This window comes from Cynoglossus semilaevis, chromosome 16 (genome assembly GCF_000523025.1).
Source record: "Cynoglossus semilaevis isolate Cse_v1.0 chromosome 16, Cse_v1.0, whole genome shotgun sequence".
Classification (NCBI taxonomy): domain Eukaryota; kingdom Metazoa; phylum Chordata; class Actinopteri; order Pleuronectiformes; family Cynoglossidae; genus Cynoglossus; species Cynoglossus semilaevis.
The window spans coordinates 13,294,123-13,309,925 of record NC_024322.1 but is presented as its reverse complement, the minus strand read 5'-3'; the positions used below and the strand labels follow the sequence as shown (position 1 = coordinate 13,309,925).

At 41.0% G+C, this 15,803-nt stretch overlaps 1 protein-coding gene across 2 annotated transcripts in view; it reads right to left on the bottom strand.

Annotated features, from left to right (window-relative positions):
* Window positions 1–502: 502 nt before the first annotated feature.
* vwc2l (von Willebrand factor C domain containing 2 like) overlaps window positions 503–15,803 on the bottom strand; it is an 18,131-nt gene continuing 2,830 nt past the window's right edge. For both annotated transcript variants that reach the window (XM_008328779.3, XM_025064014.1), the window contains 2 exons: window positions 6,109–6,238; window positions 503–2,111 (listed from right to left, as the gene is read on the bottom strand). In XM_008328779.3, the coding sequence (XP_008327001.1) occupies window positions 1,969–2,111; window positions 6,109–6,238 (273 nt within the window). In that variant the 3' untranslated portion in view covers window positions 503–1,968. The remainder of the gene's footprint in view (window positions 2,112–6,108; window positions 6,239–15,803) is intronic.

The following is a 15,803-nucleotide window of genomic DNA, read 5'->3' as shown; positions in this document are numbered from 1 at the left end:
GGGAATTAAAGCAGGCGGCTTGCTTGGCTAATTGCTTTGATAACAAGTTCAAGCAGTAAAGTTATTGGGAATATTTTTTTGGCGGATATGGACCTTCAAGAAAAAACAATAACCATAATGAAGCTGGAGCGAGCTGCCCAGAGATGTTTAGAATGAGGGATTTTACCTCCGCTCCTCTGCAGCTGCCTTCAGACATCAAGTGAAACCTGGACATTTTCTGTAACATTTGCCAACTCTCTGGTCAAATTTCCCGTAAATGTCTGCCTGTGTTAATACTGAAAATAATTAATAATAATTATCCACAACGTCTGTGTAGAGTGCTGCAATCTCCTCACCTCACTGTTGCCAACATTTGAGTTCTGCCAAAGTGGATACTCTCTTGGTTGAAAGAATATATATGTATATATATATATAAATATATATATATATTCCAACCATAAACAGTATATTTAAAAGTATTTAGTACTAAAAGTTTATGGGGAAAACTTCCTAAAATCCTCAGTATTGTTTTCACCCTTTGCTTCTGTTTTGTATTTCTATGCAAATGACCGCCTGGTCTGTTTGTTGCAGATTCATCACATGGTTTGTACAGTGTCAATATATCATATCTTGTTTGTTTAGCGCAGAAGCGGAGAAATGAACAAAAAGGTTTCCAGAATGGCAAGAAATAAACAAATAGAATTAAGCATAGAAACAGCTAAACGTTAGCCAATGCATGTAATACTCAAATAGCCAACATGAGTTAGTCAAACAGCAGCAGACCGCCTCAGTGTAGCCCAGAAATGGCTAACATTAGCTCAAATAGCTAGGTTTTTGCTATGTAAGGGATTGGCTAAAAAAACAAAACGAGAGCATAAAGGTAGAAAATAAAATAAAAATTTATAAGAGAAAAATGTTTTTCAATGAGTAGCTAAAGTCACAAGAATATTTGAAAGAAACCCAAAATGTAGTCCTTGGACCAGGGAAAGAAGGCAGTGACCCGTTCCGAATGAAATCCTAAAATTTGATTTTAGGATTTTCTCTGATGAAAACATCGTGTGTGGCGACGTAGCTTATTTATTTTCATGAAGTAAGATTTTTCAATTCTTAGAATTTTTTGACTTTCCTTCAACAGTAGCACAAAAACGGCTGTTACGTTTAAGAATTCCATCCTACGTGGTTTTCAAACGATTTTAGACTCCTCGTGTCATACATCCGGAGCCACCGTCTTCCCGATCCATTATTTCATTCACCTGAACCTCGCTGTACTCCCAGAGTGTAGAGACAGAACTGTGGAGTGTGGTTTGATGATCAATAAAATCACTGTCTTGAGGTTTATTTTGGGGGGGGGCGGTGGTGGTTTATAAAATTAGAAGTAGCATCATCTCAGTCATAAAAGCGACTTCCTGCCATGGGGATAAAAAGTGATGACGACAAGAGTGTAGGTGCGATGGTCGTTCTGTAAACAATCTTTCGAGAGTGTCATTGTGAACACGCCTTTGTGATGTTTGTACTGCACAGAGTCCATAGCTACTGGTAGGAAAATTAAAAAAGCGCCGTTAAGTGTGCTTACGGTTGGTTTTCCCAGCTGTTGGAATTTTACAACATCTGCGTGATTGTGACAGACAGACAAGCAGCTGACATTATACATACATACATACAGAAATCAACGTGAGCAATTCAACATTGCCACTGTTTAGGAAAGAGTTCCAGGAGCTTAGAAAAGTTCTGTGGGGGAGCAGCGGGTGGAGCGAGTCAACGTTTCCAAATAATGTAGGACGAGCAGAACAGGAGAATGGAAGCGGCCGCGGGACAAGGTCCTTTTCCCTCGTCAGGCCAGATTCCTACGTGAACCTCGTGAATGTCTCCCCGTTGTCTCGGGTAACGTGGGATTGTGCTCCTGCCCTGTCAATCATACAAAAGGGTGCGGTAGAAAGCAGGGTCTTGCCTGAGCTGCTCCACCTTCCCTGTGGAGTCTCTCTACGACAATCACTGGCCGTTGAGGCATTCCCGTCGCAAGCACTGCGCTGGCTTCCACCAGTCTCCGTTGTGGCAGCGACAGATGGTGCAGTCGTCCACCTTTACTTCAATTCCGGCTGGAATAATCGTGGTTCCAGCAAAGCAATTTGGACCTGCCGCATGGGAAGAAAGAGAGAGAGAGAGAGAGAGGGAGAGAGGGGAAGGAAAGGAGGAATGAGAATGACAAGAAATAGATTTGGCTCTCTAGAGAGTTTTGTCGAGGGTGGGGGGGGGTGAGGTGGTGGAGTGATGCGGAGAGCTGCAGGGAGTTTGGGGAGTCAGAGCAGACATACAGATCTTTTCACGGGCATGCACCGATGGGCTTGTTTTTGCAACACTAAAGCGCTTTTGTTAGTCTCCCCTTCTCCCTCGACATCGAGCGCTTTGCATCCTAATGCAGCGCGAGCAGAGAAGCCTGCCAGGCGCTGGCTTGGCAGTAGACAGAGGCTGGAGTACAGAGGAAGAGAGAAAGAAAGCTGCTTTGAGAAGCAGAAGGGAGGATGGTGTTAATCACTTCAGTGTGTATGAAAGGACCTCAGAACTCCTCAGCACGGCCTTGTAGTTTCCTTCCACACAGTCTGAGCTGTGAGCCAAATCAAAAACTTTAATTTGGACTTTGGTTTATCTCTAAAACATATAACCACGAACTGCTCTTCAACTGATCTTTTTTTTAAAACAATTCTAAACTAACTGATCTGTTTTGGCAGATGCAGAGAGAGAGACTCAGCCGTGGTTGATTTTAGAAACTCTTGGAAAAGCCAGAAAAATCCTGTCTTCTTTGAGAGACTTTTCCTCTACAGTGTGCCAGGAATTTGCCCCTGTTTTAATCTTTTAAATGAAGCAATCAGTGGTTCAATTGGTGTGACGGTGACTTTGGATTGCTCTCACCACTCAGCTCTGTAACCCATGCCAGATTCAAGCCTCCTCTACGAGGACTCATAAAAAACTCATATGTCTCATAACTCTCGAAGACACTGTAGCTTTTACGGCCCATATTCACGGACATCTCGGTGGCCCAGTGAATTTGATTTAGGAGATGCTAACCAAATGCTAGTGATGTAAATGTGAATGTTGGTCGACGTGGTGTGTGGGGTGATGGCGGTCAAATATATAAAGTAGGAGGGAGAAGGACACGGCCACAGGCTGGTGCTGGAAAACTGCAGCTGGTGATACTGCTGACGACTGCTGTTTACCACCAACCAACCGTGTCCTTCACCTTAGCCCGGCTCAGTCCCACAGTTCCATGAGAAAGAAGAAAATCCCTCGATTTGAGCCTAAAGGACGTATCGAATGTCCCGGCCATGTCGGATCTCATCGATCCTCCTCTGGACAGCTGCTGTCGGTAACCGGACAAATTCATTGGAGGTTGATGAGGGTGGAGGGCGATTGGTGCCGCAACCAATTGTGAATGTTTATAGCCCAGATAGATTGGGAGCCGCAAGGACACACTTTCAAGTAGCTGTCACCGCTCAGCGGCCACGCCGCGACCTGTCCGGGCCTGTGATCAATTCACGGCCAACACAAGGTGTGAAGTCAGGAAAATATTTGTGCTGTGTCAAACCTGTGTCAGCACATTGTCCTCCTCACGGGCAATGGATGAGCAGAGAATATATACTGGAAGTACGACGGCCTACATCATAACTAGTACTAGTTGTACCGACAAACGGATCAGACACGTTTATACAAGTCAAAGGTGTGAGATTTATCTATATACACACGGACATTTTTAATCTGACTAATCATTAATTATTATTGAGACAAATAAGATATATCCTTCAAAATTGTGAATTGTGAAATATGATTATTATGATTATTTTGTAAATGGAGAGTTATAAATATATGCAGGAGACTAAAATACACGTCTAGTGATTCAGTTTCCTTTTTTTGTCTATTATAAACAATAATATATAATAATAATGTTTTGTGATTCATTTTGGTAATATAATTAGGTTTAAATAATTAAAACAATAGTGCAACAACTACTACTTCTACTGATAATAATAATAAAAATAAAAAATTAAATGAATAATGTTAAAGATAATATTATTGATGAATTTAACGCTCAATTCTGAACCATGTCTTTGTCTAAAAACTTTGTGAAAGTGGGTCTGACTGACTCCAATATGACTCCAGTCTGAGAGCGAGGAAAACTTTATCAGTCCACGGAAGACGTCAGTCTGAATTTATTCCCCCTCCGCAGAACTCCCACTAAATCATCACCATGGTTTATGGTTCAACCCAAACTGTCCTGCGGAGACACCACCCATTTCCGAGATGACTTCACATTTCCACCACTATGAGACATTTGCATTAAAATAGAGCTGAATCACTGGGGGAGATAAGCGCTCACTCTGCTGTGGCTGACTGTTTCATTCTGCTGCCTCACTCTTTCTGCTTTATTTTTTGAGGGGGAGAATCACAAAAAAATAAATAAATAAATAGATGAACCACACTGTGATGAACACTGTGAATTCATTCAAAACGTTTGTTAAATGTCAAAATAAACTTAAATAAATCAATAAATAACATACCTCAAGACTTAAATATTATAATTGACTCCACCCCCAAACGCGTGGCTTCCTTTAATCCACATGAACCACACTGTGATGAACACTGTGAATGCATTCAAATGTTTGTTAAATTTCAAAATAAACTTAAATAAATAAATAAATAAATAACATACCTCAAGGCTTAAATATTATAATTGACTCCAACCCCAAACATGTGGCTTCCTTTAATCCACGTTTCACACAGATTTATTTGGTGTCGATGAGGGATCACAGACTATTGGAGACAACTGAATGAAACAAACTCTTTGCAAAGCCACAGCTTCACCCATTCCCTCTGATCCAGGTTTTGGAAGTCAAGTTTGGCACAACATATGATGGCTTTTTTTTTTTTTTTAATTGTGGTACCAAACTGTAGCTGCACATAGTTATTGACGCCTGCAACAGGTGACGTAAAGAACCAACCTCTGGCTGTCCACCGCTGTCTGCACGTCTAACTGGAGCATAATAGAAAATGTCTTCTTCTCCCCGTCTCTGTCCCAAGGCCAAAAGGGAACTAAAGAGCTTTCCTTCATCTTCCTTCCTCTCCACATAGTCCTCAGCCGTCCTCCCCCATAGAGACTTATCTGACTGCAAGAGACTGACCAGACGCCCTTGGGGAGCTTAGAAAAGGCAGCCCTCCACTGAAATGCCAAGAGTGTCACTGTGTCCTGTCATCCTAGATTAGCTCTCCCCTCGCAGCTCCTGCACTGGCCTTGTTAGTGTTTGTGCAAGTATGTGTGTGTGCGCGTATGTGTATGTGTGCGCGTGTGTGTGTTTCAGGGGGGAAAAAGGAGATAGAAGGCAAATGAGATAAAAGGGAGGGGAAAAAAAAATTGCATTTGTTGTGCAAAAATGCTAATTTTTGAATCCTCTCTAATTGCTGCATTCCTTTGATCACTTTTATGGGCCAAAGGAATAGACTATCTGTCCGTCAGCCTGCCTCTCTGTCTGTTAGAACTACAGACATTAACTGGACAATTAGTGACTCATCAGTAAATCAGATGATCAGCTATTTTTGATTAGCTTTCAAAATCAGTATCTGCCCATCGGCTTCTCCGTTCCAAACGTGTCACTTCCCATCACAGTAATGTCTGTGGAGGTTTGTTCGGTTGTAATGGCGCCCCCTGTGTCCCTCAGGATCGTGTTAGGGTTGAAGAGACATCTCAAACCCTCCCCTTGTAAAGAACCAATGAAGAACTAGAATCCTATAGTTCCACTGTGGTGATTGGTCGTCTGTGAGAAGGGCACCGGGGCACCGGGGCACCGGGAGATCAAATGTTCTCCGGGGAAACATTACTGCCTCCTACCTTGGCTTTATTCAATGGGATAATGTTTACTCTGCTTAGTGTGTCATTCATAATTAAAACTAGTACAGCTCATTAGTGTACAACGGGCCCTAGGTAATCATTTTAAATCATAAAACTTCAATTACGTCCTAAGTCACCAAAGGCGCGGCCCTCAACTGGCGATAACACAAATAAACTCTCCATCATTGGTTTAATGAAAATTTAATGACTTCTGGGCCGAGGGTATTGGGTTCCACGGGAAAATGACTGTTTACCATTTTTACAGATGGGGCAGCATTGCTCCGGCTCGTACACGGGGTTGACGCACTCTGGAACGGCACAGTCCGACACCACGCAGTGCACCTCGTTATTTGGTTCGCAGCGGCACCATTCACAGGGCGACGGCTGTGGGCAGAGGTAGAGAAACACAAGGACATGTCAGAAGATTCACTGACCTGAGACTGTACATGAAAACCAAAATGGAATTCAGTCAGTTTCAGCTCACAACTTTGTCCAGATCTTCTGTCAATTAAAAAATAGAAAAAAAAAGTCAGCTCACAACTTTGTCCAGATCTTCTATCAATTAAAAAATAGAAAAAAAAAAAGGCAATAACAAGATATTTTTGAAGAAACTTGGCATTTTCTTTTCTAGGTTGATTTATTTGTTTCAAGCCTTATTCACTGGGTGGAAAAACAAAACATGGCAGTAGAGACCACGGACATAACGTGGATTGACAGCTAATGCAGCCAATAGTGACTGGGGTTTGTTTCCCAGCCAATCAGGATTTGGAATTGTGCAGCCTAGTGTTAGGAAGATCAGGCTTTAATCAGGACAGTGTAGGTTCGAATCCCACCTGGCTGGCTGTGATGTCGTTTGGCAAATAACAATAAAATGAAAGCCCCTGAATGCACCACTGCTCCCCAGGGGATTACAGAACACAAATGTCATTTTAAAATACATATTTACAAAATCAAGGAGCACAAAGAGGGAGAGAGTGGTTGGTACACTTGCCTTACAGCAATAAGGTCAACAGTTCGATTCCTGACAGTTTTTCTGTAGTTTATGTTTGTGCATTTTTTCTGTGTAAAATATAAAGAACTATGTTAATGATTTACTCTAAATTGTCATTAACCAGAGTGTGATTTTTTTGGTCTTTATGTGTGGCACCAGTCCAGAGTGTAGCCAGCTGACTTTACCCTCCTGCCTCCACCCCTCCACTCTACCCTTAGAGGGATTTAGTGTTAAAAGATAAAGGAAAAAAATATATAAATTAAATCACAGACTTCCATATTTTCTATTCAACGATTTGATTACACACAGTTTAAGACAATAAGAAAAAAATTATGGCAGGAATTAATTGAAAAGAGGCTTATTTTTTCCCCTCAAAACCAAATAAGAAACCAGTGAAGCACCACCAGATATTTTCCCAGGCTTTACTTCCCAACCTCAGCCCCTAACAAGAGAGCCCTGTTCCCGGACGGTTGGGATTTACATTTTTTTGCTGTGCACTCTCTGAGCACGGCCTCTATTTTCTCTTTTACCATTTGAAATACGTCTGCTTCACGGCATACTGTGTTCTAAAGGCAAAATATGAGTTGATGAATTATTAACACAACCAACAAACACAAACCAGAATTAACAGCTAGGGAGTCTACGTTCAATGTAGTGTTGGTGATGTTAAGTTTTTTGTTTTGTTTTTTGCTGAGTTCTGCTGCTGCGCCCGAGGAAACAGTTGAGAGACTAATCCTACAGCCCTGGAACATGTAAATCAATGCTCTGCAGCTCTCTGTGCTGCTGCTGCTGCTGCTGCTGCTGCTGCTGCCGCCGCCTCCTCCTTCATTCTGTCGTCACAAAGCTTCTTGACCGTAAAATGAACTTTAATGCAATTACACGGAGTGGGAAAAATACAAACTGGTTCCAAATCATGAAAGGTTACCTGTTTGTCATAATGGATTTTTTTTTTACTCCTGACGCTGACTGGTGCTTTGGGGGCCTTTCTGCACTCAATCTCCTCCTTTATCTGCCAGTACTTTGCTAATCCCAGAGGACTGCGATGGTTTGGGTTGATAGGTTGTTTGAAGTGGGAAAGAAAACCTACAATTTACAATCACCAATAATCATTAAAAAAAAAAAACCTTAATGAGTTTCAGTGTTTGTAGTAATCTGTTTTTATCTTTAAATAAATGTGAGTAAGCTGAGGCTGCTGTTGAGCTATTTTATTTATCTTGCTATTTTATAGCTAAAGCTAGCAATTTAGGATTAATGTTTTTTTCTCCCTAAACACAAACTATTCCTTAGAACCTGATATTTTTAACTTGTTTAGTCATGACATAATCGCTGTATTTTAGATTTACCATTTTGTGCAAATTTCTACAGATTATTTGTTATGTAAAGTACTAATCATTTTCAGTCAATCAGAATGTGTATACAATAGTTAAAAAAGTCAAAAGTCACTGAAAAAAAGTGTAGTTTTAAAGAAACATTTCATCCAATCAGAGAACCTGAGAGAATGCCTGACATTAAAAAAAAAACCTTAATGAGTTTCAGTGTCTGTAGTAATCTCTTTTTATCTTTAAATAAATGTGAGTAATGCCTGACATTCGCAGATGTGTAATGCCGCAGATTTTAAGCATAGGACAGCAAAGGACAGGTGTGTGGTAACGATAGAACAATAAAGTTTATTAGCCATAAGCTAGGTAAAGGTTAAGTGTATCAGTCAGAGCGCATCAATATGGTTCAAAGTCAAGTAAAAGTTAAAAGTCTTTGTGAATCTATTGACGGGCTTTTGACTACATAAGGATGTCAGGGGTGGCAGAAAAGTCTTTGAGGGTGGTGCAGGACCTGTGTGAAGTAGACAGTGGTGATGTAAGGAGCTGTGATGGACAGACTGAAAGTCTGAAGACCTGGAAAAAATCCATGGGTGTGAATAGGAGTCAGACAAGCGGAACGTGGAGATATGAGGAGTAGAGGTGAAGGAGTAAAGGTGGATTTAAAAAACCTGACTGTTTAAAGCAACTGACATCGCACAAAGAAAATGAAGTCAAGAGTGCAGGGAGGGTGGAGTGGGTGGAGATGAGTGTCAGGGGTGAGGAGTGGAAGAAAATTGGCAGCAAGATTGAAAAGGAAGCTGTAGGGAGCAGGAGATCGAGCAGGAGGTGGCAGAGACGTAAACAAGAACTCGTGACCCGTGCAGTAGCGGCGTTGATGAGCTAAAGTTCTGGAATATTAGCTAATACTTCTGATTTCCTGATTACATTTTCATCAGTATTAATATGGAGTTAAGAAAACTGTTTTCAAGTAACAAGTTCTATACAGACCAACACTGCAGTTTTATTTTCATGCAAAGATATTTAACTGCGAGTGCAAACATTTTCTAACTTTATTTGAAATGACAATGCTAATGTAGCAAATGAGAACAACGACAAAACACAGTTCTACCAGAAAGTGTTGGATAAACGACACAGTGCAGGGAACTGTTGAACCTTCATTCCGACTCCAGACACTGGAGTCTGTGCTAATGTCTACTGTTTGTTTTCATAGACTAAAATAAAACCTTGGCTGCAGCTAAAGAAAATTTAATGGTTGTTGGGTTTTTTTTAAATTAGATGAGCCAGTTGGTCCATAAAATGTATATAATGGGTGACATATTGAATGTTAAATAGTAAAAAAAAAAAGCGGTCTTAACTAAATATATAGTGGTGACAGTGTGGTGCAGCAGCAGTGCTAACATACTGAAGCATACTGCTTGATTACCATGTTGCATTAAAGCAACACAGGCAGATCCATAGTCATGTTGAAAACAATAAAACCAGGCTTTAAAGCCAGGTGAGTTGGATCTATAAAAATCCTTATTCGGGCGTCGCTCAGTTAATGGGTTTCTTTAAGATGATCTGGACAAAGGAGTCATTATTTGGTGAGAGCAGTGTAATTGCTGTGTCTTCTCGTATTTAAAGCTGCAGGCAAACAACACTGGATCATTTTTCTCCACACCGCCTGCATTGTGCTGTTGAACTGAAGTAGCAGGACAATTAGTGAAGTGATTGGTAAAGATCTTGGTAACACTGATGTTAATTCATTTCTAAACAAAAACCGAGCACGTGGCCAGGAAATGATTCCGTGTTCGAAATGTGGGAACAAACAGATAAATCAAAATGCAAATTTGAGCCTCGTTTTTTTATTTTTTCTGAATAAGAAAATTACACTTCCTCTCCATAAAAATAAAGGGAATGTCTGTAGATTATGTTCCACGTGTGGAATGAACCTCTGGTCAAACAGACCTCAAAAAGAAGATAATGTGAACAAATAACCTGGAATTAAAGTCACCATTGAATTCAATGGATTATTTGTGTGGTTGGTGGGTTGTTCCTGTTGTAACTGCACCCATTATTTATTCTTAGCATTTTAAATTAAAATGTGCTGTTGGTGTAAAAGCTCCGCTCACTTTCTGTTCAGTTGGCAATGTTTACGTTTATGTGTAGTAATTAGTTCTATATTTATTTGGTGTTTTTTTTAATATGATTTTTAAAAATCTTATTCTTGCGTATACTTACGTTTCATACGCTGGAATTAAAAATCACTGTGGAAATGGATTTATTATTATTTGGTCTGTGGAGGAGCAGTCGGCGCTCCAGATGAAGTAATGTCAAAAAAAATCTAAGCCAGGGCTTAGTTCCTGTTATATCTGGCTGCCATTATTTTGTTTTTATGAGGCAGGATTGACTTGAAATAGGCAGCCTGCTTCTTGACATGTTTGCGGTGCTGAGACTCATCCAGCTGTGCTACTTCATCTCACCGGCACCACTTCATTCATCTGGTATCAATCTCGGACTGGCAGTGAGAGATAGTGCTGTTCAATTCACATCACACGGTGGCATTTGAAAATAAAGAATAAATAAATAAACTGTTGCATAGAGAAGTAAGCCTTGTACCAGGCCACTCCACCGCTGCAGATATGTCACAAACACATCTTTATTATGGGATAAAAAAAGGAAAAATCCTCCTGTGCCTGTGACAGAGCTCCTCGTTCTATTGAGTAGCACCTGCTGTTTGCAGCACATTTCTTTGTGTGAGGTCCAGTGTGAAAAAGAACAGTGGAGCCTTGGCTGCAGACTCAACAGAAGAAGAAGTGAGTTCAAGTCTTTTTTTAAGTCTCCTGTCCACATTGTGTTGGCAGTCATTGCTTTTATTCAACCTCTCAGAAAAAAAAAATGACAGTCTGTGGTGGGTGAGCAGCCAAATAACCTTCAGTGAAAAAATAAAAATAAATAAATAGTGATGTAAAGTACTGAGAGTCTGGACAGCAGGGTCACAGGAAACTCACCAGTGCAGATAATGAGAATGACAGTAATGGATTGCCACATACTGGGCTTCTTGTCAAAGCGACGTTTTATCCGTGGAGGAAAAATACAAATGGGAAGGAAACGGGATTGAAATAAGTCGGAGATAAGAAACGCTGCTGATACGCAGACGGGGCCACCTTAAAAAAATTAGAAAACATTTTTTGATTTTTGTTTTTGTTGCTTTATCTTGTTAACTGAATTTCTTACAGTTTAGGCCTTTTGTTTCTGACAAATGGGATTTGGACAAACAGTTGAAAAGAGTGTTGAAAAGCAATGACTACATTGGTTTATCGTGGGGGTTACGTCCTGATAGTCACCACAAAGTAGAGACGCGATAGTTATTATATTATTTACGTATACATTAACCCTTTACGAAGCCTTTAGGAGGTGTCATAGGGCGGGAAATATGGGAAAAAACTTAACGACTTAACTTTCACACATCTGGTTTACCGTACGTACAGGTTATTTCTTGGATTACCCTGTATGTACGTGTGACTGGTTTACCGTACGTACAGGTTATTTCTTATACCCTGTATTTAATTTAATTTATCTTTTTACTTTTTTTTCTTCCTAATTCTTCTTTCCTTTAATCTTTAACTGAACTGGTTAACTCAAAATATAAAGATGGTCCATTTCCTCAACGTGGGCCACATGACCCCAAAAGAACGTACTGTCTCGTACACTTTCAGTCTGAGCTACGCTGAAATAAACAAAGGGACCAATGAACCGTGTTCTCTGGTCAGATGAGACTAAACCCTGAGGTCGGACCTTGTGTAGCCAGAACTGTCTACTCTTCAAGATGTGATGAGATTAGATCACAGAAAGCATGGCTGAGATTATTAACACATGAGTTCACATATCCTCCTCAGCTTCATGATCTGGGGTCTGAACACACACACTGATGTATTCTTGGTGCTAGCTGTAGCTAAAGTGTGTACGCAGAGACCGTCTCCATCTGACCTGAAGCCCTGTTGGTGAAACACCTACCGAGGTCGAACACTCTGTTGCTATATTTTCACTGAGTTCCTCTGCTTTAAACCATTGAACCAATCACAACCTGACATTTGATTGTACGTTGCTGCTTTATTGTGAATGACGGGATGGCAGGAAAATGGCTTTTTCTTGATGGAGTGAGCGACCTACGGCTGATGGGATTTTTGGGATAAATAGAACAGGGAAGTTAATCAGGTGTCAGCCCATGTTGAAATACGGAAACACAAATAACAGCTCACCTTACGTATCTCCTTTGTTACTGTTACTGTTAGGTTACTTTGTTACCTAAGACACTGCAGCTCTTGTGTGTCTTCTGCGTCGTCGGCTACTGAATATAAATGCTGAATTCTGCACAGTGCAGCAGTCATACAGCCAAGAAAATGCCACTGAGACCCACACACCAAAGGTTAACCTGTCGGCATCTCTAAACAAGGGTGTGTGGCTCAGATGGTGACAGCCTTTGATTTTCTTGAACACCGCAGGGATTCAGGCTTTAATGTCCCGCGTAACGAGACTCAACCGCCAAGATGTAGGCAGAGTCTGATATTATGTTTCTTACTGTGGTCTTAGATGATGGAGAGTGGAAGTACTGCAGTCTTAGAGCTGATATTTATTCACATTTTTGGTTGACATTTTTATTCTTTTTTCTCTCTCCATCAGGTAAGAAAAATGTCCTTCACTCGCAAGGGCTATTAGTCAAGGTTAACACTAGGGTGAGATGCACTATTGATGGACTTCAGCTTGTGTTTAAAATGCAAAGTGTACATGCCCACACCACAAACTGTGTGGTCGTGCATAATAATGTGGACGTCTAAATGTCCCACGTGGAAACACCCCACACGGTCCAAATGAACAACACAGACTTTTAAATAAACAGAATGCAGATCAAATGCATCTGAGCTGTGCAGCTAATCATGAAATATTGAAATATAAATCACCAACACGCCAGTGTTTGTCAAATCAAATCAAAAGAGACCAAATGAGTTGAAACGCAATTGGGTTTTGTTTGACAGATTTGTTTCATTACAGACAAATGCTGCGTCGCGTGTTTTAATTGTTGATTTACGTCAACAGTTGCTGTAAAATCTGTTAATCTGCTGAGGGGCAGAGACTGGTGAATCGATTCCATGTATCGATATACTGATACTCACACAAGTAATCGGTTGAGTATCGATACTCGTGTGAGTACTCGTGTAACTCCTCCCTGGGAGCCTGGGAGCCTGGGGGCCAAACCTGGCCCACAGTGTGATTATTATTATCAAATGTGTACTAGAGTTGGCCCACCAGTATGTAGCCACTATATACTGGAAGGATTTGTAGTATTAGCAGGTGTATGCGCTATGTTGTAGCACATACATTTTGTTTTTATATTTTATATTATTATAAAAGAACTGGAAAGGCTACAGATAAAGAGACGTAATAAGGAACAAACTCCACTGATGTGTGTCTTATTTCAAAACATCTCAGAACTTTGCATTTCTGCAGATAAACTGTGGCAGGAAGGTTAATGAGGAGCCACTTCCACTCCCTGCGTCTCCCCCTCTGCCTGCTTTAATCTGCATCAGTGACACGACACGCTAACGTTCACAGGTGTGACATGTCCCGCCGTCTCCCAGCTGATTGGCTCACCGTGAAGTCATGACACAAACTAAAACAAACGCAGCACAAATCAAATACACTTCTGTCCTACAGCCTTCCTGTACAGCGATGATTAACCTCGTCACTGTACATGGGAGATTTTATTAGGGAAACTGACTCGATGAAGGCTTGTTTATGTTGCTATGGTGATCTCTTTAAGATAGTCTTTGACTTGGCAGCCAAGGTCCACGTCTGCTGCTGTAAATGGTCTTTATTACAAACCTCCTTTAATGAAAATAAATAAACTTTCCGATATGCAGTAAAAACAAACACGTGCAGTAACGTGGGTATGGATTCCAGGCTCATTTTAACAAGCAGAAACACAAGGAAACGACTCTCACTGTGTTCACCCACCGACCTCATTTCATTTGTAGTTCTGCAATGACGAGCGAAGCAACTCATCAATACCTCATTTCATTTGTAGTTCTGCAATGTCATGACGAGCGAAGCAGCTCATCAATAACGCTTACATTTATTTAAGAACTGGAAAGGCTTCAAACTCAAGGCCCGTGGGCCGAATGTGGCCCACCACATCATTTTACGTGGCCCACCATCTAAAGCTGTCGATACTCATAGTGGCTCCATGGTGTAACACATCTGCCTTACAAGCAGAGGGTCGTCAGTGTGAGCCCCAGAGGAACCACACATCCCTAATAGTGCATCCCTTGTGGCAGCTTTTCTTTGGCAAAATGTTGAAGTCCTAATAGATCTTTGCAGATGATCAGTGATTTGAAGCTGAATGAACACAGATTCACAATATTGCCCTGTATTAAAAGCTGACTCCTAGTTCACAGATTTCTGGGCTAATCATTGAAAATACACCAAGTGAAGTCAAAAAAAGATGAAAATTTCATGTGAGGTAGAATTTGAAGTCCTTTCATGTCTATGTCAGACCAAATGTTGCTCAGCCACGTCTGAAAAAGCCCCTCACAGCAAGCGTGAGGAGCAACTGTGAATGTCTTTGATATGACTTTAAAAACTGTTTACCCCAAACAGTGTACATACTTAAAAAGAAGGAGGAGGAAAAGGTCTGTAGATGTAGACTGTAGATGGTTGAAAAGCAAAATAACATTTCAACATTTTCTCCTCTGCAGATAACAGCTTCCCCTGTTATTGACTAACACTGTTATTATTGCAACGTGAATATTCTCTGCTTCTTCACATCTGCTCACAAAAGGCAAAAGGCTCCAATATTTACCTGTTGCTAATGCACTGCAATAACTAACACAGATTCAAACACATGTATGAATATAGGTGTATTTGCTGTGGATGTGTGGGCTCAGGTAAATGACACGCTGCTGGCGTACACATGAGAGAGAAGTCATGTTCTGATAGAAGTACCTGTTAATTCAATCGCTCTCTCTACATGGATCACTGTTAACCACCAGCTGGCCATATTATCACCGGCGCCTCGGCTCATTCTCTGAACTGAGCGTCATTTCGACCTGCACCAGACGACAGTGGTTACATGTAATAACTCAGGCTAAACACAACCTATGAACCCTAGTCTGGATGAGACAGATCAGAGCTGTGGCTCTGTAAGGACCTTGTAGAGAAGAAATATGTTGGTAATGATTTTTGCAAATCTGAATCTCACTCGTTGACATTTCCGAGCTAAATAGTAGCTCCGTGTCCTCCATATTTTTAGCGAGCTCCCAAAATATTAATGAGCTGTGTTTTAGTAGCTCAGCCCTAAGGACTCGCAGCAGATAAAACATCAGGGTTGGAGACGGGCAGGAATTGGATTTTTTGAACTTGTATAACCAGAGTTTTCTGAAACCCGTTTGGTAAACAAGATGCAATGTTCATATAAATGTCGTGACCATTTGCTAACTGTTTAAAAATGCTAGCAAATGAACAACACATACGTCATATGACTTGAATCTATGCTGTTAGCGAAGCTCAGCAGTGTCACGTTACATGTTTGTATTAATTTACAGCACAGATCCACTTGTTTGCTCCTGAGGCGGACGGGGGGGGGGGGGGGGGTTTTTACAAC